At 36.0% G+C, this 25,182-nt stretch overlaps 1 protein-coding gene across 1 annotated transcript in view; it reads left to right on the forward strand.

Annotated features, from left to right (window-relative positions):
• Positions 1-25,182, forward strand: part of LOC119821916 (solute carrier organic anion transporter family member 6A1-like) — an 88,954-nt gene that overhangs the window by 32,329 nt on the left and 31,443 nt on the right. Inside the window, exons 6-8 of the mRNA XM_042055618.1 lie at positions 11,954-12,098; positions 20,581-20,776; positions 24,391-24,544. Coding sequence (XP_041911552.1) covers positions 11,954-12,098; positions 20,581-20,776; positions 24,391-24,544 — 495 coding nt within the window. The remainder of the gene's footprint in view (positions 1-11,953; positions 12,099-20,580; positions 20,777-24,390; positions 24,545-25,182) is intronic.

Consider the following 25,182-nt stretch of genomic DNA (forward strand, 5'->3'; position numbering starts at 1 on the left):
TACAATCTTGTGTACTAATTGTAACATTTCAACGCTATTAAAGTAGCCATTAAGTTGTTTCACCACATAAGAGGAGGCTTTAGCAATATTAACAGATGTCATACAATTGAAATAATGAACAAGACATTTGTTGTACTAGCCATAAGTCCACCTGCTCCTACAATAGGGCAGTCTCTTGATTTAAATTCGCTCTGCCGCAGACTCTTTGGCGTGTAGAGTCTAGAACTGCCACTGTCTTTTTCTTGTCCCACTGCTGCATTCTTGGGCAGCCCAGTGGGGTCTGTGCTCCAGCTTGTCTCAGCTCCAACACTTGTTGTGCACTACTGTGGCATCCACCAGGCCAGACACCAACTGGGCTAAGGCAATGTGCCTTCCACCACAGCCACCTAGCAAAGCTCTGCTCCAGCTGCCTTCTGGCCCCAGCTGCATTCGTTCTGGGTCCAAACTGGTGCATGAAGTGGAGCGGAACTCAGGCAAGCAGGCTTGCTGCTCTGCAACCACTGAAGGGGCCCCACTTAAATTATCTTTTAGGGAATTTGGGCATTGTCAATCTGTCTGGCTACTTCCTGCTGAGCGGGGACACTGCGTTCTTAGGGGTATTTACTGCAATTCATTGCCATTTTCCAGTCGCGCTCCGACGTGAGTCGCCGTAGCAGGGGAGAGGCGGAGGCTCCACCTCTTCACCAAACTGGAAGGTGGAGGTGCGGCAGGGCAGAGCAGCGGGTCCCAACCCCATCGGGGTGGGGCGGATCCCATCCTGGCCGGTTGCCCCGGGCTGGGACAGAGGTCCAGGCCAACAGGCCTTGTCACGGTCGTGCAGTGCTTCTGTGCCCTGAGGCCTGCGCTGGAAGCGGGGCCCTAGCGTTCTTGCCTAGTCGGTCCTCGAGGCAGGTCCTGGGGTTGCATGCTTCACAGCAGCCCCTCAGCGCCCACCGCCTGGAGCCGCTTGGCATTGGAGCTGCAGCCCACACTCCACTGCAACATTTCAGGAGGTCTCGGGGATTCAAACCACATGAATATTGAATAAATCCTTAGGCTCTCATTGTCTGTGGAGACAAAAACAGAACCTCCTTTCCAAAACATCAAGTTCTTAAGCCCATATTTTAAAGTCAAGATACCTTTCTTAGCAGTTCCTAGAATCAAATGTCTTTCTCTGGTCCAGAACACAAAAGACAACACAATCAACATATCATACATCTGTACACATTTATCTTTTTAAGCTATATACATTCTATCTTTTCCCAATACATACGTCCCCTCCAGCCAGGGACAACCTTGTTGGTTTACCCCTTTCTCGGTTGACTTCCACTTGCTGCCAAACTGAGCGAAGGACGTCAGGATTAACACATATAACCTAATCCACCCTCACCTTCTGAGGGCAACCTCTCAGCATTCCCTAGTTCCCGATATCTCGGCTGGGACCTCCAATTGCCGAAATCTCGGTGGCAACCTCCAATTACTGCACACCACGCCCCCGTGTCTGCTCTTGGTGTGCTTTCACCCAGTTACTGAGCTTTGGGCAAGGGGGCTAGAGGTTAAAATACACAGACACACACAGACAGAGAGACAGCCACATGGGTCATCCTTGAATTCCCACTCCATCAATGCCAGTTCTCCGGGGTACCCTGTTGGGGTGCAGGGCACCTCTCTAATGAGTGCTATATCTGGCAAGGTGCAGAACCTGCTTTCCCACACCACACCAGGAAGGGGGCCGGCTCTCCCACTCTCACATAAGGATTGGCCCAGCTCACTGAGTTTTCAGTGGTTGATGGTCAGGGGAGGCTCTGAGCAGCAGCACTAAGGCATGAACATGGCTCCAGGCAGTAGCTCAGACAAGGGACATTCCATTACTTTTGATGGTAACATAGGCCACAAACATTGACCCATAGTTTTCTCATGCAGGACTATGGACCCAGACAAGGCCATTTGTGGCAGCACAGGCAGGTCATCTTCAGGGCCACAGGTGACAGTGTAGGCTACTCACATTTGCTGTTCCTTTCCACCTTTGCATCTCCAGTTCTGTCTCTCTTTAAAGTTCACAAACCATTCCACTTATCTTTCTCTACCATCTTTCTACCACATATTTGGTTATCTTAGTGGGTGTCTCAGGTGTCTTCTCTTGTACCTTCCTATCATGTCTCAGGAGAGTGCGGTCTCTCTAGTGTTTCTCAAGCACATATGGCTATGGGCAGGGCTATTTCTAGAGTCCTCTACTCTCCTTGGCACAGCAACACTGGACAGGCCTTTGGGTATTCTCCTCCTGCCCAAGTCCAGTACACTGGGTATTCCCCTTAGCCATTTCTATTTCTGATTTTGCTGATTTGGGTGATTTCTCTCTTTGTTTTAGTTGGTTTGAAGAAAGATTTGTCTATCTTACTGTGGTTCTTAAAGAATTAACTCTTTCAGTCTTTGAATTACTGTCTTTGTTTCTGTTTCATAGATTTCAGTCCACAGTTTATTTCTCACCATCTACTCCTTGTGGGTATGATCTCTTCTTTTTGTCTAGAGCTTTCTGGTGTGTTCCTGAATTGCTAGTATGAGATCTCTCCATTTTTAAAAAATGTTGACACTTTGTGCTATGAACCCGCCTCTTAGAACTGTCTTCATTGTAGTCCTTAAATATATAGCATATGCAATATATTCATTTTCAAAGAATTTCAGAAAGTGTTTAAGTTCTTTATTTCTATTTTGACCCCTTTTTATTCAGTAGAACATTGGTTGTTCAGTTCTCAGAGGTTTGTAATTTTTCTTTTGTTTCTGCTGTTGGTGATATCCTGTTTTATTATGTGGCAGTGTTACGAAATGAAGGGAGTTACTTCAATTTTATTGTATCTATGGAAACTTGCTTTGTATTTGAATATGTAATCAACTTTGCAGAAGGTTCCATGAGGTACAAAGAAGAAGGTTTGTTGTCTTGTATTTGTGTTTAGCATTCTATAAACACAGTAGCTTCACTAGCTTTATGACATCTATTGACACCAGCATTTCTCTGTTTATGCTTTGTCTGTTTACTATTTGTTGCTGAGCATGGCATATTGAAGTCTCCTGTAATCAGTGTGTGAGGGTCAATATGTGATCTGAACTGCAGTAATGTTTCCTTTACAAAAGTGGCACATAAACATATAGAATTGAATGTCATTTTGCTGGATATTTCCTTTGATGAATATGTAGTGCCATTTCCCATTTCTTCTGTTTAGTTCTGATATTAAAGTCTATTTTGTTACATATTAAAATGACTATACCAGTTTGCTTCTTAGGTCCATTTGGTTTGAACATCTTTTACCAACCTTTACCTTGAGGTGATATCTAGCCTGGATGTTTATTTAATTTGGCAGGTTAGATCTTGTTTTTACATTCAATCTGTTGGCTTGTGTCTGTTTATTGGGACTGAAAACCATTACTATTACTTTGTTGTGGTTGTTCTTTGTGGTAGTGGTGGTGGTGAGGGCTTGGGGGTGATGGTGGGGGTGGTGTGTTTGTGTGTATGTGTGTTTGTGTGTATGTATGTATGTACTGATTTTCTTTTTGTTTTGCTCTTGTGAGGTTGTTTATTCTTTATGTTTTCATATGTGTAGTTAATCCTTAGGTTGGAATTTTCCTTCTATCCTCCTCTTTAGGGCCAATTTTGTAGATATTGTTTAATTTGGTCTATCATGAAATATCTTCTTTTGGACATCTATGGTGGTTGAAAGTTTTTTTGAGTATAGTAGTCTAAGCTGCCATATATGGTCTTTTAGAGTCTGCAGCATATCTGCCAAGTCCCTTCTAGTGTTTATAATCTTCTAGTTTAATTCTAATAGATCTGACTTCATACATTACTTTGTCTTTTTGCCCAGCATCTTTTAATATTCTTTCTTTGTTTTATATTTTTAGTTATTTGACTATTAAGTGCCTAGGGGACTTCCTTTTCTGTTCCAATCTATTTTTTTGTTCAGTATGATTGGTATACCTTCATATGCATCTCCTTTAGCTTATGATTTTGTTGGAAGAAATTTTCTTGGGCTTTAAGCTGGATTTTTACTCCTTCCTCTATTCCTATTATTCTCCTCATACTTAGTTGTTCCATCATGTGTCAGATTTCCTGCAATTTCATGTAAGTTTTTAGATTTAACCCTTTCATTGACCAATGTGTACATTCGTCCTATCACATCTTCAATGCCTGAGATTCTTTCTTCTGTCTCTTATATTAATTTTGTGAAATTTGGCTTTGTAATTTCTGTTCTAATTTCTAAGTTTTTCATTTTCAAATTTTCCTTGGGTTGGGTTTTGTTTCATTTTCTTATTTCCATTTCAGGTCTTGAACAGTTGTATTCATTTCATTTCCTTCCAGTGATTTATTTTTTATCTTGGATTTCTTTAAAGGAGTTAATTATTCTTTTTTTTTCAAAGGACTGTTGTAGGAGTTCTCTTGTGTTCCAGCTGCCCAGGCTTCCAAAATAACCACACAGAAACTATATTATTTGCAGTACTGTTTGGCCAATAGTTTAAGTATATTTCTGGCTAACTCTTATATCCTAAACTAATACATCTTTATTAATTTGTGTATTGCCATGTGTCTGTTGCTTACCTGCCAAGTTTCAGCATGTCTGTCTCTGCCGGTGGCTACATGGCTTCTCTGTCTCTGTCTCTCTCTGTCTCTCTGTCTCTCTCTCCCTCCGTCCCTCCCTCCCTCTGTTCCTCCCTCCCTCCGTCCCTCCCTCCCTCCCTCCCATTTTTTCTCTGAGCATTTAGTTTAGTTTTACATGCCAACCTCTATTCTGCCCTGCACAGGCCAAAGACAGATTCTTTATTAACCAATGCTATTTACAGCATTCATAGGGGAATCTCACATTATAAGGACCTCTATCATCTTTATACATGGGATTTTTTAAAAATGTCTTTTGATTTTGTTTCAGCTATTTTGGAATACTCAGTTCCTGCTGTAGTAGGGTTGCTGGGCTTTAGTGGGGATCTATCACTCTGAATGTTATATACTCTGTTTTTATGCTGGAGACAAGGCATCTGGAATTGGGATGATTATAGATTAGATACCATTTCTTGTTTTTCTTGTTTTCACATGGGTGTTCTGTGTCTTTGGTCTTTGTTTCATCTGTGGATTTTAGAAAAGTGTGATGACTGTGTTGTATGATAGGAAATATTGTTTGCACCGCATAGTTGTGGCCATTTGTGGTTCGAGGTAAAATATGTTTCTTGGTCTTGGGAGCTAACTCATGTGAATAGTAATAGGCTAAGTTACAGAAGTACTTTATAAAATATAGGAAAGCAGAGTGTTCATTCCGGATCTGCTTATTTAGTCTACTTAGAATGGGGGTGGATAGTGAAGAGAGGTTACACCAGAAAGTCATCTTTAGTGAATGAAAATGGGGGGTTACATATGTTTCTTCTTTAGATAATTTTCAGTACACTAGCTTAGAATTTTTTAATTGGGTTGTTTGAATACTTTGGGTTTTTTTTTGTATATATTAGAGAATACGTTTTCTATTTACTTGGCTGTCTGTTCATTCTATTATTGGTCTTCCTTGCAGAGAAGAAACATTTTAATTTCATGAGAGTCCACATCTCCATTGTTTGCATTTTTCAGTCACTGGAATCATATTTAGAAAGTCCATTTCTTATCTTTAAATGTAGCTCCCACTTTATCCTCCAGTAGTTTTAGAGTTTAAGATTTAATACTGGGATCTTTGATCCAGTTGTAACTGATATTTGTTCATGGTGAAAGACAAGAATCAAATTTGATTCTTTTATCTATAGATATGCAAATCTTCCAGCACCATTTGTTGAATAGGTTAACTTCTCCAATCTATCTTTTTTTAAATTTCTTTTCTTTTTTTTAATAGGATCTATTTATTTATTTATTTATTTAAAAATTTCCATCTCCTCCCCTCCTCCTCCCTCTTCCCTCCCCTCCCCTCAACCCATACCCCCACTCCCTCCCTCTCCAGGCCAAGGAGCCATCAGGGTTCCCTACTCTATGTTATGTCCAAGGTCCTCCCAACCCCCCCCAGGTCTAGGAAGGTGATCAACCAAGCTGACAAGGCTCCCACAGAGCCTGTCCATGCAGAAGAATCAAAGCCCAGCACCAATTTCTTTATCAAAACTCAGGTGGCTGTAGTTGCAAGGAGTTATATCTGGGCCTTCTATTCCATTGATTTGTTAGTCCAATTTTGTGCAGGTATCACGCTCTCGTATTATTATGGTCTGTAGTATAACTTGAATCCATGTACTGTGATACCTATAGCAGTGTTCTTACTGTGCAGGATGGTATTGGCTATCCTTACTCTTTCATATTTCCATGTGAATTTTAAGGTTTTTTTTATTTTTGTGAAGAACTGAGTTAACATTTTTATCTGTGGATTGAATTAACTTTGTAATGGTAGATGTGAACAGGACCTAGGGCTCTAGCATGAACATATGAATTTGCTGTTAGTTGAGATCTTTCAAATCTAAGTGGATATACTATAGAAGATTTATTTTCACCTATTCTTATTCTCCAGTGCTTATTTTTATTAAATTATAAATCTTTGTAACACTTTATCATACTACATCAAAAAATAATTTAAGTTTTTAAAATCACATTATATTGTTCAGACTCCTCTTGAGTAACCATTTTGGGGTCTTTGGAATTGAGGGTTTTAGAAATGCAATACCACAGCTAGCCAATTTAATATTAATTATATGCAAATATTACACGCACATATTTTTAACAATGCAGAATCTAAACAACTATAACTACTTTACATTGTTAACTGTTAAGCTGAAGTTGTTAACAATATTTTGTATAATTTAAGAATTGGTGTTTTAAAGTCTGTTATCATTTAAAATTCTTTGCTAAAATGAATTAACTATCTCTATTAATGGGGATCATTGCGGTATCTCACATACTGAAGATAGCAGACACTGACTGCTAATAATTAGTGTCCTATCATCCCAACCTTATAACTTCTTTGTATTGTAATATTTCAGACACTTTTTTGAAAATCTTTATAAAATTATACAACAGATTATTGGAGATCATGGTCATCCCGCTGTGAAAAAAACACAAAAGCTCATTCATTCATTGTATCATGTTGTGCCACCTTTCTCCTTCCCCAATCTATTTTCTACCCCCTTATTATGACCAGTGTTCTACATGCATTTAAACTGTTTATTAGCCGCTAGATACAAGAGAGAATATTTTGTATTTTTTCCTGTGTCTAACTAAATTAATCCACTTTCCATCACTTTTATGTATTAACAAATAATATTTCATTTATCTTTACCACTGCATATACATGCTTTTATGTATAAAAAGATGAAAATAGAAATAGTTTAAAAATTTACAAAGACAAAAATAAAAAGAAAATATACATATACCACATGTTGATCCATTCACTGATTAATAGGTATCTAAGATAACTGTGCATCATAGTTTTTGTGAATATTATAGTAATTAATTAGGAGTATGGCTATTTTTTTGTATGCTGATAACTTTTCTTTTTAGATTGCTGCACTTTGAACAGTTCTTGAATGTGCCCTAAAGTTCAGTATGTTAAGAAGAGCTTAATTCTCAGGAAAAGAATAGGGTGCTTTGGAAATCTAAGAGGTGGAACCTAACCAGAAGTAGTTAGGTCATTAAGCATGTATCCTAAATGAAATCATGGAAATCTGATCAATTACTTTCTCTCTATTTCTGTCCTGGCCACGAAGTGAAGGGATCTTTGAGCATGTGCTGCCTGAGCCAAAGTAACTGAGACAATCAGCCATGGTCTGATCCTTAATCCTACAAGGAATAAAAATGCTTATGTCTTTATATGTAAAGTAACCCAACCATATGTAGATCTGTTCTTCATTTTTGAATAAAATCAATTCCATTTTTCATAATAGCCACATCCCCACTGACTCTGTATAGCAGTTTCTTTTCCTCTATCCTTGGCAGAATTTTTCATTGTTGTTGTTGATGTTTAGACCTCTTTGATAATAGCCACTTGTTATCTCTGAGGCAGAATGTCTGCCAAAGAACCTTAGCAGAGGATAAGTTTAATTTGGCTCAGCATTATGAATAACGCAGTTTGTCATGGCAGAGAAGTCATGGTATCAGCAGGTACAAAGTATGAGGATCAGGTGTTTGCAACTCCGGTATCATCTTCTGTCTTGTTGGAGTGGAAAGCAGTGAGGAGATATTGGGGCTAGGGTATGATGCTCACAGCTGTCCTGGTGGAGGCATATTCTCTCCAGGAAGCCACTCCTCCCTCACAGTTTCCAAATCTCCACAAACAGGACCAAGCAGCAACCAATTAGCTAAACTTGTGGAGAGAAATTTATGTCTAGACCATAACATCATTCTCACTGGTATTAGGGGTATCTCCTTGTAGCATTTATTTGCATTTTCATGATGATGAATTGTTTTTTTCAGATTTTTATTATTTCCCAGATATTTTTATATCTGTTGATACATAGTCCGATTGTATGCTCATTTTTAATTGAATTACCTTTGTGTTGTTACATTTCTTCAGAATCTTACCCATTTTGTGTGTTGATCCTTGGACAGAAGACTATGTGGGCAAATGCTTCCCCCCATTCTACAGGTTACCTTTGCAATCCCGTGGTTGTTTTCTTTCCTGCACAGAAGTCTCTAGGTTTTTAAATGATCACACTTATCTATATTGCTTCTGTTTTCTTTACCATTGAAGTTATAGATGAAAAATATCATTGCTCATACTGATACAGTACAACCTTTTTGTTCTGTCTTAGTAAATTTGTGGTTTCTGGCCTTACTTTTACATTTTAATCATATCTGAGTAGGCTTTTTTCTACAGAATGAAATTGGAGATCAAATTACAGTTTTGTGCATGTGGACATCCATATACAGAAGAATACTTTCTGACTTTTTATTAAAAAGCAGCTGGCTATAGATGACTGATTTTTTTTTGAATACCTGCATTGCTTTACCCTTGTCTGACTGGGCTCTGTGTCTTCTTTTTTGTGCATGTTATTCTGCTTTGTCTTACTGTGGCTCTGTAGTATGTCCTGATATCAGGTATACTGACACCTCCACATTTGCTGTGTTACAGATTAAATTCAATTTATTGACAACTTTTTCCTGCCTTATGAATTTCAATATTGCTTTTAAAAGTTCTGAAATAGTGTCACTAGTGTTTTTGTTGAGGTTGTATTGAATATATAGATTACATTAGCATTTTCTAGAGTTAATTCTTCTATCATGATCATGTATGATCTTTTCCCTTTTTTTGTATATGTGTGTACTTCAAATATTGTTCTTAATAATAAAAACCTGAAGTCAGATATCAGGGTAAATGCTAAAAGATCAGAAAAGATCAGCCAAAGTCACCATGATTCTCAAACAGAAAAGGGACTGAGTTCCTATCTCTTCCTTATAATTTCTCTCTCTGCCCAGCCATATGACTTCCAGTCTGTCTGTACAGACCTCCAGAACTCTGTGGTTAACTAGTAGCTAGTCTGTCCTCTGATCTTCAGGCAAGCTTTAATTGTTTAAGTATAAACAAGAAATCACCACAATGTTTTACAACTGTCATTGTAGAAGTTCTTCATTATCAAGGTTAAACTTATTTCTGGGCATTTTCTCTATAGCTGTTTTATTGTGAGTTCTTCCATGATTTCTTTCACAACAAGCCCATTTGGTTAATTGAATGTTATTAAGATTTATGGATCAGTTTTATATGCTACAAATTTCCTGAATTAAGGTATTGGTTTTAATATTACTTTAATATTACCTTTATGTTTTTCTATATGTGAAAGCATATAATCTTTAAACAGTGACAAATTTGACCCTGTCTTGTACTCATCATTTGCATACATTCTATATAAATCAAAAATTGGACTTGTAGACTAAAACATTATGGAAAAATTATAATTCAGGAATTCATTTAACAGCTATGCCTAAATATTTCATAAAGAAAATTGAATGTGACTTATCTGTATTAATAACATTTGGGAAAATTGACAGATATATAATGCTAATGCATGAAGGCTATGTTTATGTATGAGATATTTAGTCCAATAATTTATAAATTCAGGGTACTAGTACTCAATAATATGGCATATGTATTATATATTTTAAAGAATAACAAATTTCTTACATGCATCCAAATGAATTATATTTATAGGGCAGACTACTTAACAAGTGGTTATCTGTGTGTATATATCTACATACATTAAAGAAATATTTTCTATGGCTGAAGCAATTAAAAGAATATTGTTTAGTATATGTTATGATAAATATAAAAAATTCTTATCTCATATTATATACACAGATACTTTGCAGGATTTAGCGTTCTCTAGAGAAATTTAAAAGTAAATGTTGACAGAGAATATATATATAAAACAGAAGTAGAAATGTGTTCTAAGTAAGGCTTAACTATTGTAAAACACAAAATAAAAGTTAGTAGGTCAGATAATATGAAGTTAAGAATGTTTGTTCTATGAATGAATCAATAGCCAGTAAAGTATATGAGTAATGGCTACCTAAATACAAGAAGTTAATACTAAGAATGAAACAGGAACTCTTAGAAAATTTACCCAATCCATAAGGATACTTAACTGGACTTCTAAATAATATGAAGAAACCACATGTTTATGTGCATTTATGTGTATGTAGATATTCACATATGTTCAGGCTCACATGCAAATGAGTACACATACATGTGGAATTCAGATGGCTCAGGTGTCATTTCTTAGGTACTATACATGGTTTGTTTGTCTGTTTTTTACTTTTTTGAGAGACATGATGAACTGGAACTTGCTTCATAGGCTATAGTAGCTTACCAGTACCATCCTTGTCATTTCCATATCTCAACACTGATATTATGAGTTTTGCAATTGTACCTGGCATTTTTTATCTGGGTTGATAGACTGAGTTCATGTCCTTGAGCAGAGCAAGCACTTTGCCAACTGATATACTTTCCAGCCTTCCTCTCCTAATGCACATTTATATTTGAAAATATAGAAAGGCAAAAGAAATGCTATCTTATGTATTTCTGTGTGACAAATTTTCCGAGGTCTACAAAAGTTAGCAAAGGATATCAAGTGTTTCTAATTATGTAATCTATGCCACTTACCTATCACTGCATGACAAAACTTATTAGCATGAAAGAAAACACTTTTACTTATATGTGCAAAATTAGTTTGAGGGTTTTTCCTCCCAGCTGTACATGGGGTGACAATGTACATGGATGCTCACAGTCTGAAGGATGGATTTATCTCAAGACTTCTTTGCTCTAATTTTAGCATTATTACTGGTTACCTTTTAGAACACTCACACACAGTCTTGTTGGTAATTGTAAGGCTTTCCCATGCTCATGGACTTATTGATGCAATGACACATATCTGCAAGAGCCTGCCAAATATGAGATGTTGTTCTGATGAATCTTAGAATATATACTGTGTTTTTAGGAAACTAGACTCTCTGGTATTAAGTTGTTATTATAAAAAGATAAAACCTAAAGAAAAACTTGGATCAAAAATAAAATAAATTACTCATAAACTCAATATACAAAAATCCTTCCAATGAAGTACAATTCTAAAGATACTTTGTCATAGGACATCAAGTGTACATGCATAGGGGTTTCTAATGTAACCATGTACAATGGGGAGTTGAAGGTGAGCTAATTATTTAGGATCAATAAGTACATTGCAATCACATGATGCAAAATTACAGAGTGCCTACCAGCTAGGTCAAGGAAATTCAAAATGAGTGTATCTAAAGAGGCACTGAGAGATACTTTCAACAATTGAATAGATAAAAAATTGAAGAGATAAAAGCAATTTTGGCCGTATAGAAGAACCAAACTACAAATCTCTTATGGAATGTGTCTCTTATGGAATTATATAGTATTTTTTGCATAAGTCTGTTTTGGCTATGGAAAGGTACTTTTGCAGGCTGATCGTTAGCATCTAAAGACATCAAATGATTGTGATATGACCTGTTCTCTTTCAGTGTCTGTTCTACAACCCGCTGCTGTTGTGCTGCTCATTGTGCAAAACCATGGAGTACGTGACTTTTAGGGGAACTAGTCAATTTGTGCCCCTATATTTAGAAAATCAGTTTTTGTTAACACCCTCAGTTGCCACTCAGTATTCAGGTAGATTTTTCTTCTTACTGTGCTGTTTTTAAAAATTTCCATGATGTTTATATTTAAGTGTGTTATGTATATTTAAGAAAAAAATGTCATGTACGCAGGAGACATAGGGTGCAATATAGTTGAATGTTACTTGCAGAAACTATATAAACGTGATCACGCTATTCTACGTTAATATTTTTAATACATAAAACTTCACAATGTTGTTTTTATTTTTTTAAGTTTGTGGGTTTTTTTATTAAAAATTTCCATCTCCTCCTCTCCTCCCACTTCCCTCCCCTCCCCTCCACCCACACCCCCACTCCCTCCCTCTCCAGGCCAAAGAGCAGTCAGGGTTCCCTAAACTATGGGAAGTCCAAGGTCCTTCCAACTACCCCCAGGTTCAGAAAGGTGAGCATCCAAACTGACAAGGTTCCCACAGAGCCCATCCATGCAGTAGAATCAAAGCCCAGTGCCATTATACTTGGCTTCTCAGTCAGCCTCCACTGTCAACCACATTCAGAGAGTCCTGTTTAATCACATGCTCCATCAGTCCCATTCCAACTGGCCTTGGTGATCTCCCATTAGATATGTCCCACCCCTCGCAGTCCTGACTTCCTTGCTCATGTTCTCCCTCCTTCTGCTCCTCATTAGAACATTGGGAGCTTAGTCCAGTGCTCCAGTGTGGGTCTCTGTCTCTATCTCCATCCATCATCAGATGAAGGTTCTATGGTAATATGCAAGATTATCATCAGTGTGGCTATAAGACAAGGCCAGTTCAGGCACCCTTTCCTCTGCTGCCCAATAAACAAGCTGGGGACATCTCCTTGGATACCTGGGAACCCATCTAGAGTCAAGTCTCTTGCCAACCCTAAAATGGCTCCTGTAATTAAGATAGCTACTTCCCTGCTCTCCCTCCATCTTCCCTCCTCCATCCCAACCAAACCATTTCCTCAAGCTCTCCCCATCCTCTCCTTCTCCCTTCTCTCCCCCCATCTCCCCTTATGCCCACCTCACCCCCACCCCCGTGCTCCCAACCCCTGCCTGGCAATTTTGTCAATTTCCAATATCCAGGATGATAACAGTATGTTTTTCTTTGGGTTCACCTTCTTATTTAGCTTCTCTAGGATCATGAATTATAGGCTCTATGACCTTTATTTATGGCTAGAATCCACTTATGAGTGAGTACATACCATATTTTTCTTTTTGGGTCTGGGTTACCTCACTCAGTAAAGTGTTTTCTATTTCTATCCATTTGCATGCAAAATTCAAGATGTCATTGTTTTTTACCGCTGAGTAGAACTCTAAAGTGTATATGTGCCACACTTTCTTTACCCATTCTTCTATTAAGGGGCACCTAGGTTGTTTCCAGGTTCTGGCTATTACAAATAGTGCTGGTATGAATATAGTTGAATAAATGCTTTTGTAGTATGATTGGGCAACTCTTGGGTATATTACCAAGAGTGGAATTGCTGGGTCCTGAGGTAGGTTGACTTCCAGTTTCCTGAGAAACTGCTACACTGATTTCCAAAGTGGTTGCACAAGTTTGCGTTCCCACCAGCGATGGATGAGTGCTCCCCTTACTCCACATCCTCTCCAGCAAAGGCTATCATTGGTGTTTTTGATTTTAGCCATTCTGACAGGTGTAAGATGATATCTTAGTGTTGTTTTATTTGCATTTCCCTAATCGTTAAGGAGGTTGAGCATGACCTTAAGTGTCTTTTGGCCATTTGAACTTCTTCTGTTGAGAATTCTCTGTTCAATTCAATGCCCCAATTTTTAATTGGGTTAATTAGCATTTTAAAGTCTAGTTTCTTGAGTTATTTATATATTTTGGAGATCAGACCTTTGTCTGATGTGGGGTTGGTGAAGATCTTCTTCCAGTCAGTAGGTTGCCTTTTTGTCTTAATGGCAGTGTCCTTTGCTTTACAGAAACTTCTCAGTTTCAGGAGGTCCCATTTATTCATTGTTACTCTTATTGTCTGTGCTACTGGGGTTCTATATAGGAAGTGGTCTCCTGTACCCATGTGTTGTAGACTACTTCCCACTTTTTCTTCTATCAGATTCAGTGTGGTCAGATTAATACTGAGGTTTTTAATCAATTTGGATTTGAGTTTTGTGCATGGTGAGAGATGGATCTACTTTCATTCTTCTACAGGTTGACATCCAGTTATGCTAGCACCATTTGTTGAAGATGCTTTCTTTCTTCCATTGTATATTTTTAGCTCCTTTGTCGAAAATCAGGTGTTCAGAGGTTTGTGGATTGATATCTGCATCTTCAATTTGATTCCATTGGTCAGCATCCCCGTTTTTGTGCCAATACCAAGCTGTTTTCATTACTGTAGTTCTGTAATAGAGTTTGAAGTCAGGGATAGTAATGCCTCCAGAAGTACTTTTATTGTATAGGATTGTTTTGGCTATCCTGGGTTTTTGTTTTTCCATATAAAGTTGATTACTGTTCTCCAAGGTGTGTGAAGAATTTTGTTGGTATTTTGATGGGGATTGCATTGAATCTATAGATTGCTTTTGGTAGAATTGCCATTTTTACTATTTTGATCCTCTCAATCCAAGAGCAAAGGAGATCCTTCCATTTTCTGGTATCCTCTTCAATTTCTTTCTTCAAAGCCTTAAAGTTCTTGTCAAATAGATCTTTCACTTCCTTGGTTAGAGTTACCCCAAGATTCTTTATACTATTTGTGGCTATCGTGAAAGGTGATGTTTCTCTGATTTTTCTCTCTGCTTCTTTATCCTTTGTGTATAGGAGGGCAACTGATTTTTTGGAGTTGATCTTGTATCCTGCCACATTGCTAAAGGTGTTTAGCAGCTGTAGGAGTTCTTTGGTAGAGTTTTGGGGGTTGCTTATGTACACTATCATATCATCTGCAAATAACTAAAGTTTGACTTCTTCCTTTCCGATTCGAATTCCCTTGATCTCCTTATGCTGTCTTATTGCTATTGCAAGAACTTCAAGCACTATATTGAAGAGGTATGGAGAGAGTAGACAGCCTTGTCTTGTTCCTGATTTTAGTGGGATGGCTTTTGAGTTTCCATTTAATTTAATGTTAGCTGTCGGCTTGCTGTGTATTGCTTTTATTATATTTAGGAATGAACCTGGTATCCCTAATCTCTCCAAGACCTTTATCGTAAAGGGGTGTTGAATTTTGTCAAATGCTTTTTCAGCATCTAATGAAATGATCATATGGTTTTTTCCTTCAGTTTATTTATGTGATGGATTACATTGACAGATTTTCATATATTGAACCAGCCCTGCCTCTCTGGGATGAAGCCTACTTGATCATAATGTATGATTTTTTTGGATGTGTTCTTGGATTTGGTTTGCCAGTATTTTATTGAGAATTTTACATCGATGTTCATGAGTGAAATTGGTCTGTAATTCTCTTTCTCGGTTAAGTCTTTGTGTGGTTTTGGTAGCAGGGTGACTGTAGCTTCATAAAAGGAGTTTTGCAATGACTCTTCTGTTTCTATTTTGTGAAACACATTAATGAGTACAGGTATTAGCTCCCCTTGGAAGTTCTGGTAGAATTCTGCATTGAAACAATCTGGCCCAGGGCTTTTTTTTGGTAGGGAGGTTCTGATGACAGCTTCTAATTCTTCATGACTTACAGGTCTATTTAAACTGTTCACCTGGTCTTGATTTAATTTTGGTATATTGTACTTATCTAAAAAAGTGTCCATTTCTTTCACATTTTCCAATTTTGTGGCATACAGGCTTTTGTAGTAAGATCTAATGATTCTCTGAATTTCCTCTGTGTCTGTGGTTATGTCCCCCTTTTCTTTTCTGATCTTGTTAATTTGTGTGTTTTCTCTCTGCAATTTGATTACTTTGGCTAGGGGTTTGTCAATCTTGTTGATTTTCTTCAAGAACCAGATTTTTGTTTCATTGATTCTTTGCATCGTTTTCTGTGTTTCTATTTTGTTGATTTCAGCCCTCAATTTGATTATTTCTAGTCTTCTACTCCTCCTGGGTGAGTCTGCTTCTTTTTTTCTAGAGCTTTCAGGTGTGCTGTTAAGTCTCCAATGTGTGCTTTCTCTGTTTTCTTTAAGTGGGCACTTAGTGCTATGAACTTTCCTCTTAGCACTGCCTTCATAGTGTCCCATAGGTTTGAGTATTTGTGTTCCTGTTTTCATTGATTTCAAGGAAAACTTTAATTTCTTTATTTCTTCCTTGACCCAGAGGTGGTTGAGTAGTAGTTGACTGTTCAGTTTCCATGAGTGTGTAGGCTTTCTGGGGTTAGAATTGTTGTTGAATTCTAGCTTTATTCCATGTTGATCTGATAGTACACAGGTGGTTACTACAGTTTCTTTGTATCTATGGATGTTTGCTTTGTTACCAATTATATGATCAATTTTTGAGAAGTTTCCATGCAATGCTGAGAAGAAGGTATATTCTTTTGTTTGGGTGGAATGTTCTATAGATGTGTGTTAGGTCCATTTGGTTCATTACATTTGATAGTTCTCTTATTTCTCTGCTTAGTTTCTGTCTGGTTGACCTATCCATTGGTGAGAGAGGAGTGTTGAAGTCTCCTACTATTGGTGTGTGGTTTGATGGCTGCCTTGAGTTCTAGTAATGTTTCTTTTACATAAGTGGGCGCTTTTATATTAGGGGCATAGATATTTAGGATTGAGACTTCCTCCTGATGAATTGTTCCTGTTATGAATATAAAATATCCATCACCATCTCTTTTGATTGATTTTAGTTTGAAATCAATTTTGTTAGATATTAGTATCTAATTAGTATCCTCTTTATTATTATCTATAATTATTTATTATTTATAAATTATTATTTATTATTTATTATTATAATTTACTTATTATCTCTGTATACCAGTCCTGCCTTGCCTTTATTATGCCTTGATATTTGGCATTCAGTTATTTATTAGAGAAAACAGGTGTTTTAGACAGGGCATAGAAACACAACTTCACAGATTTAAACCAATGCAACATAAAAGAATGAAACACATCTTTTCATCATTAAATAAATGTACCACCACATAACAAATGTAACACATCTTAAAGAAATATTCCACAACATTCCCCCTTTGTCTAAATAAAAAGGTTTTATTTTAAGCATATTAAGACTATATACAATAAAAACAATTATCAAGTAAGGATTACATTTACAATGTCTAATGCCTTTGTGTCTCACAAATTTGAAGAAAATATTCCTTTATCTAGTCTATTTTAGTGCATCCAAAGTTTTATACCTAATTTATTTTCCATCATAACTAAGGAAAACTACAACTATAACTTTATAGTCTTTAATGCCATCAAAGGCCCTTGAAGGATATAATGTTACTTAAGAAAACAGGAAGTACATTGCAAGGAAATTCCTAATCTCTAGAAATGATAGAGACATCTTACTGCCTGAACAGTCAGCCAAAGTTACTTAGCAACATGGGAGTATCTATCTTTAGCCTACAGGCCTGGAGAATCTGGTAGACTTTTCAGTGAAGCAAGAAATTTGAAGGACTGTCCCACCTTTTATTGCCAGAGTTCATCAGTTGCTTTCCTCTGTGACCTGCAGAATGTCTGGCAGATTCTTCCATTAAGCAGGAGCCCTGAAGGACCATATCACCTTGTTTTGGCAGAGTTCAACAGTTGCTTTCCAGTGGGTTCTGTGGATCCACTTGATTCAGCACAGTCAAGTAGTCAAAGCAAAAGCTATTTCTTGCCCAAATGGCTAGTCTTGCCACAATGAAAGAAAGCTCATATGGAGTTTCTTTGATACACGTCATCCTTTTGTGTAGTAAATTGGTGCTCCCAGGATCAGATGTGTCTTATTTTCATGAAAACTTTTAGGTTATTAGCTATCTAAATACCATATTCTATAGACCTTTGAAGTTTTTGAAAATTATCTCTCTATCTAAATTTAATATTATCTATCTAAATATAACCAGGAAACATAACCTACCATGACTACAGGTTTATTGCAGAGTAACTACTAAACCCATTTTTTAATTAGTCATTACATTTTTAAAGGAGCTGCATAAACACAATACACAAATATGAGTGGAAACATAAATAGAATATATTGAAAATAATTTTAAGTTTGTAACAACATACCAAATTCATAAAATCCAAAATATCTGAGATTAATTGTTGTCTTTTTATTCTAAATTCTTATATTTCTATATTCCCCTAAATGATACCAAATATCCTTAACCCACCAAATAGCCAAGGAGCACCCACCCATTTCTTGGGAATGCACACATCATATTCTTCAGGCTGCTTCCTTTTGTCTAAGGGTGAAGCATCTTTAGGAGTCACTAGAGAAAATTGAGATAACTGCCAAGTTGTAGGTAGACCAGTGGTAACCTTTGTTGAATCATTTGTCAAAATTCAGGAGGTCTCTCTTGGTCAAATATGATCCATATTAACCCTGAAGGAATCTACAGCCTCGCATTTCCTATGGAAACAAAAGCAAAACCTCTTCTCCAAAACATTTTTAACTTCCATTTGGCAAATACATTTTTTGATTTCCATTTTAAATTTAAGGCATTCTTAAATATCTAGACTGGTTTATTTCATCAGTTCCTAGTTCAATCTCATGTCTCTTAGCAGCTGTTGTATGCTTATCAGCATTTAGATAATTCAGAACCAAGATAATGCTATATAGGATCCAGATGAACTGTATATTTTCCTACGTTACATGGCTTTTTTTATTTTGTAGTACTTTTACTTTCTAAGACTTTATTTTAATTTTTCAATTATCTCTTTCTCTATGATGTCTATGCCCACATTCTTTCTTTCTTAAGCCTATGCACGTTGTAAAACACACTGGAACTCATTCAGAAGGTTTGATTTTGTTTGTATTTTTTTGTTTTGTTGTCTTAATCTGAATCTCTTTTCCTGTAGAACTTTTAGCCTTTTTTGATCTTGTGAGGAATCTTTGAACTGCTAAGTTACTGTTGGGTGCTTGGAATGGCACTTGTGGCTGGCTCTATATGCTTCTACGCTCATAAGAGCCATGCCTAAAGCTCGTGACCTGGTCAGAGTTGTCTTTGTTCAGGAACTACATTCAATCTCCCACCTTTGGAATGTCAGTGCCCTGCTCTGTGGCAGATGTTTTTTACTTAGATTTTTGGTTCTACTTTGTGTGGGAAAATGTTGTTTACGTCTTAAAGAAGCTATATCTTTTTTTCCCTTTTTCTTTTCAAGCTTTCTTAGGCCTTATGCAAATTTGAGCCTCACATTGTTACACCAAAGTGTTATTAGCTCTTTTTTATTCTTTGATTCTTTGATCTATGGGGGTCCACCACCCAGCTCACAAATAAATAACACTGAGGCTTATTCTTACATATGAATGCCTAGCCTTAGCTTGGCTTGTTTCTAGTCAGCTTTTCTTGAAATAAACCTGCTATCTTTTGCCTCTGGGCTTTTATCTTTCTATACTTTTTTTATTGCTTTCTTTACTTATTCTATGGCTGGCTGTGTAGCTTGATGGATAACACCTTGAGCTTGTCTCTCCTCCTTTTCCTGTTTCTTGACATACCCCTCCCCAGATTTCTCTGCTTATTTATTCTCTGAAAGCCAGCCCTGCCTGTCCTTTCTCCTGACTTGTTATTGGCCATTCAGTTATTTATTAGACCAATAAGGTAATCTAAACAAGCACAGTAACACAGCTTCACAGAGTTAAACAAATGCAACATTAAAGAATGTAATACATCTTTGCATCATTAATCAAATGTTTTATAGCATAAACAAATTAGTATTACATGACATTTTCCAATTTTTCCATTTTTATTGAACATTTCAAGTTATGTATTTATTATGGGATGATTTAATCTTGTGTTTGTGTTGTTATTAGTATTTTTTCTCTACCTGTTACTTCTTCACACAATGGTCCTCATTTGGATATGAATGGATTGTAGAAATCTGTGAGGGCACTTTATTATTCTGAGTGCTTTCTATTTTTCTATTCCTTCTCATTTACTGTTTTTGTTTTTCAGCTTATATTTTCCCTGTGATTTTCTCTTGCAAATATTTTATGCTAAAGTAGAAAAACCATAGCTGATCCTGGATATTCTGGATTCTCACACTGTTAGACTCTTCGTGTTGACTGTCTATGAGAGTTTTCAGGGAGTTGGTTGGTCTGACTCTTGTTCATAGGATTGTTTGGGAAAGCCTGTTCTTTCAATTAAGTCTCTTACCATAAGCATGCATTCAAATAGCTAAGTAATAATATCTCTTGATAACTTCTATGTGGTATAGACTAAGTTCCTAGTCTGTACTGGATATCCAGTGTATTAAAACAACACATTACTATCTCTGCCAGAATCCAGTAAACCTATAATGACTCCATTCCCACGCAGAAGATTATATATATCAAAATGTCCAGATTTATTCAGATACCACATCTTCTAGGTTTTAAGTTTTGTTTTGTTTTTAAAATCCTTATTTGATTAAAGGAATTGTCACTTATGTGTAATTTTTCTGTACTCTCAACAGGTTCCTTTTTAACAGAATTTTCTTTTCCTTTACTCAGGACTGGTGATACTTCCAGCAGGTATAATCGGCCGTTTTCTGGGAGGTATAATTGTTGACAGATTGGAATTGTCTTGTAAGAACAAAATAAGATTTACAGCAGTGACAACTTTTGTAGGATTTTTGCTTTTTATATTAATCCTTTTTGTAAAATGTGAAACAGTGAAATTTGCAGGAATCAATGAAGATTATGATGGGTAAATATGTTTGATTTTTAACTCATAATCAAGGAGATAATTTCCAGAAAAATAATCCAGTAACAATATATATTTATATAATTAAATATATAAATGAAGCATAAAACACAGTTTTACTCTATATTAATGGTATATAACTAAGAGAGATATGTTTGTCATGTATTCATAAATGATTTAGAATCAAAATTTGAACTTTGTATTAAGGTATGCAGCAAGTACAAGATGGTATAAGAATAGGTATACAATGATCTGACCTTTTGTTCTTGAACTGATCTGTCAGCATTCTTGTGGACATCAAGGGTGGGTTTAAAGTATCTGCGAGCTTGCACAGGAACACTTTAATTTAAATATGCATAGCTCAAAGCATTTGGCATAGGTTAATATTAAATATTGTACTCCAGAAATGCAACTGAAAACCAAAGGATAAGCAAGTGGAAGGATAAAAGAGAACAAGAGCACTTTCAACTTTAATGGAGTAGCTTACAGCAAACCAATGTCTAGTACATGCTCCTGGAGCTGGCCCCAGGGCTAGAAAACATGGCTTTAGCTTTGCTTCTCTTACAAATGGAGCCAAGGTCTTGAATTTGTAGACATAGCAAGAAAAGACAACTGAAAGAATGATAAATTAAAAGTCTTATAAAAATTAACATCCTTTCTTGTGCAAAACCGTTTGTTAATCTGGTGGAACAATCATACTGGGCAGTGAAGAAAATGAAAATTAAAGCCTGCACTTGGAGAATTAATGACATGTCAACTAAAAAAGATTCTCTGAACACAAAATTCATAAGATTTAATGTTAAATGATTTCTCACTCCAGGAAAAAGAAAAATGGAAAAATATATTTTTAAGACTTCGTAACTAAGTTTCCCAAATAAATTTCTCACATATCCAATGTAAGCAAAATCATTTATATATAAAATAAAATATTTCTTACTTAATGTCTAAGCTAAAGTGCTGATGACCTCCATATATGTGAATACTAAATGTTATAAACATGCTGCTTCTCTATAAATTTATAAATTATTTATAATTCATAGAATATCTTTTCAAAATACGTTTGAGTTAAAATAGAATTATGACACTTTCCCAAATAAAGATTTTCATATACTTCGAAGAGCCTATATACATAAGCAGAGCAAAGAAACAAAAGGTTATGAGTGGATAATACACTGCTTTAAAAATCAAAACAATGAAACCAAGTTGGAGGACTCAATGGCAACAAATAAATATTTATTGTGAAGCCAAAACAAATATGGTGGTATTGTATTTCCTGAAAATCTCTATAAGATTCAACATAGATGTCTCAGTGATATATTAAAAATACTCAGAAACTTTGTATATATAGACATTCCAACCTGCAAGGGATGTTACATTTTTGAAAAATATATTCCTGGGAAATAAAATTTAAGGCATCATGAGCAATTTTAAATAATTGTTCAGTATGTAAAAGATCTATGTATGTACAATAAATATTGTGGTGCTAGAAAAAAGTAGGAATTATATTTATACCTTACAGTAAGATAGAATTTTCCAAAGAAGATAAAGTGCTTTAAAATTGTGTTTATTTCATGAATAACTGGTTTGTTACAAACATGAAAAACATGATCAAACTATATCTTCGGATGTAAAAATTTAGAAAGTGAATATTATCTCACTTTGTATATAAGACAATATCTATTCTATTTGACAGGGAACCGATCTCAGGAAATCTTAACAATATAGTCACTGAAAGAAGGCTTCTACAAAACAATGGCAGTTGGCATTCCAACATGGATGGGAGGAATCTCACAAGGCCCCATCCCCAAATTAAGAGCTGTAGGCAATTAATGTCCAGTAAGAAAAAAATAATCAGTTTTGTCCAGGCATGAGAGGAGCTCCCTGAGAGTTTATCAAACCCAGAGTTCATCCTTATTTTACTTTTTGGGAAAGAATCTCATGTTAGGTTTAAATTAAATGAAGAGTGTAATCAAAGATAACCCTCATATCCAACTCCCAAGCACTACTCCTGGCTTTTGCAGTTCTCAGGATAGAAGTCAGGGCTTTGTTATTCTGAAGAAACACCGTGTTTTCTGAACTGTGTTCCAAATCTTATGTATAATTTTAAATAAGATTACAATACTCATATAGAAACAATATTCCTTGCTCATTGTGGTATCATGTTCTAGCTAACTGGGTGACAAGTGACATAAGAAGAAAGCAAATGTGTGCTGAACAATACTGAGTTTATTTACTTATTTCACTTCAAGAAAGCTTATTGAACTTAGAAAAGACTGGTAGAACACTTCATGGTATTCAGTAAGAGAACCATCTCAGCCTTGTTGCACTAAAATGCAGTAGTTTAACTCTGACTTCCACAATCCTGGCCATGACAATTAAAGGTGTTATGTCTCAATCCCAGCCTTTATCAGGCAAGAATGAGGGATTATGAACAATTTCAGAAAGGAAGCACACTTATAAAACATGCTTGTCTGACATACCATCCACATAATAGGTTTGGTGTAGGAAATTGCTTTTATTCTTATTATCCATGTATGTGCTAAATAAAAGTAAGGTATATATTGCAAAAGGAAAAGACATAGTAGGGCATAAATTTGTCATAAGCATTGATACATCATCATTCCAAAAATTCTCATTTCAAAATTAAATTATCTTTAACTGATGTATAAAGAACGACAATTATTTGTATTAGTGAGGTACAATGTGGGACTTGAAAAGCATGTAATGTACATATTTTATATATAATATGTGCTGTAGGAAGTCTTACAGCATTTGGTTACCTGCCCACTGGGTTGTGGCCTCTTATACTACATATGCTGATGTAGAGGATGCGTCTGGCCTCTTTTCCGGCCTCTCTGTTCTGGTTACAGATTTTGGTTTCTGATCTCAATTCAAGCAGAGGATTTTGATTTGTGAGTCTACCCCTAAATAAATAACCATATATTTCTCAATTATGAGCTAGTGTGGGATTTCTTTTAAGCATCCTTCTTCAAATATATATTTTATACATAATATATATATATATATTCTAAATGCAGCTACAGAAACTAACCAACTATACAAACCAAATATCACTAAACATACAAGGAGAATTAAAATCTAATAACATAATTGTGGAGATTTAAACGTCTCATGTTTCTTGAGCACAAATAACTCAGACGAATTTAAAAAAACATTAGCTTTAAACTGTACTGTAAAATAAGTGGAACTCACAGACGTCAATCAATATTGTATTTAACACCTATTGACACATATTTCTTATCAGAGAAGGGAACATTATTTAGGACGGATTATACATTAGGTAACAAAATCTGTCTCAACCTATCTTAAGAAATGCAAAATAATTATATGTGTTCATTTTGACCACAAAATAATATAAAATAATAGAAACTAGTAAGATAGATTAAAAATTATGTACAGCTATATAAAAAGGCAGTGATATGAACACCAACAATGAATGGATCTGCACATATTTTTTAAGCAAAAAAGTAGAAATATGTAAAATATTGAAACATGACATAAAAGCAATAAAGTACAAGTTTATAGTAATAAATATTGTTATATGAATCAACAATTTAAATGGTGATGTTACAATGTACTTAATGTCAACTTCACAGGACAGGTATCCTTGGAAACCTCACAGCTCCATGCAATGAGGACTGTGATTGCTCAAACACACTCTATGCTTCTATATGTGGAAGAGATGATACAGAGTATTTCTCTGCGTGCTATGCAGGCTGCCAGGCTGTTAAACATTTCCACAATGAAAAGGTAACTTTTATTTATTGTGTTTTTTCTTCTCTGGTAATAGGTTTAATTTTGAGATAGTGACTAGATTCAACTCCTTTCTGTAAAATTTTGCTTTTATATTTGCCTTATTTTTAATCTTTGAAACAGAGAAGTAAAACCTAGTTAATGCTTCTTATGATCCCTTTCAGCAACACTTACTGAACTTTGAACACAATCTTTCACAAACCAAAAGGTTGCCGGGTCCCATCCTGCGAGTCATATTTCCTCCAAATGTGCCTTCTGCTGAGATTCAAAATGCCCATGCTGTGTCCTCTTGCTATATCTCTACCTCTGCTCTACAGGAACTCAAACATTGATAAGTTTTTTTTAATGGGGTGTTGAATCCAGTGCTCTACCTCTGAGCTTTTATACCCCCAGTGCCTAGTTCATTGATTATGCACTAGATCTTACCATATATAAAAGGCTTTCACAAAACATATGTGATATTGAAGAAACTGTATGGTGAGCCATGAGGAAATCATACGAAGGAGAGAAATATGACATAACTGGATTGAATATACTTAAAGACGCTAGTTACTTATGATGGGGAGTGTCCTTCTTCATATGTGTTGCTTTTACTGGTTGATGAATGAAGCTATTTCAGCCAATGGCTTAGCAAG

The sequence above is a fragment of the Arvicola amphibius genome, chromosome 8 (genome assembly GCF_903992535.2).
Source record: "Arvicola amphibius chromosome 8, mArvAmp1.2, whole genome shotgun sequence".
In the NCBI taxonomy this organism is placed as follows: Eukaryota; Metazoa; Chordata; class Mammalia; order Rodentia; family Cricetidae; genus Arvicola; species Arvicola amphibius.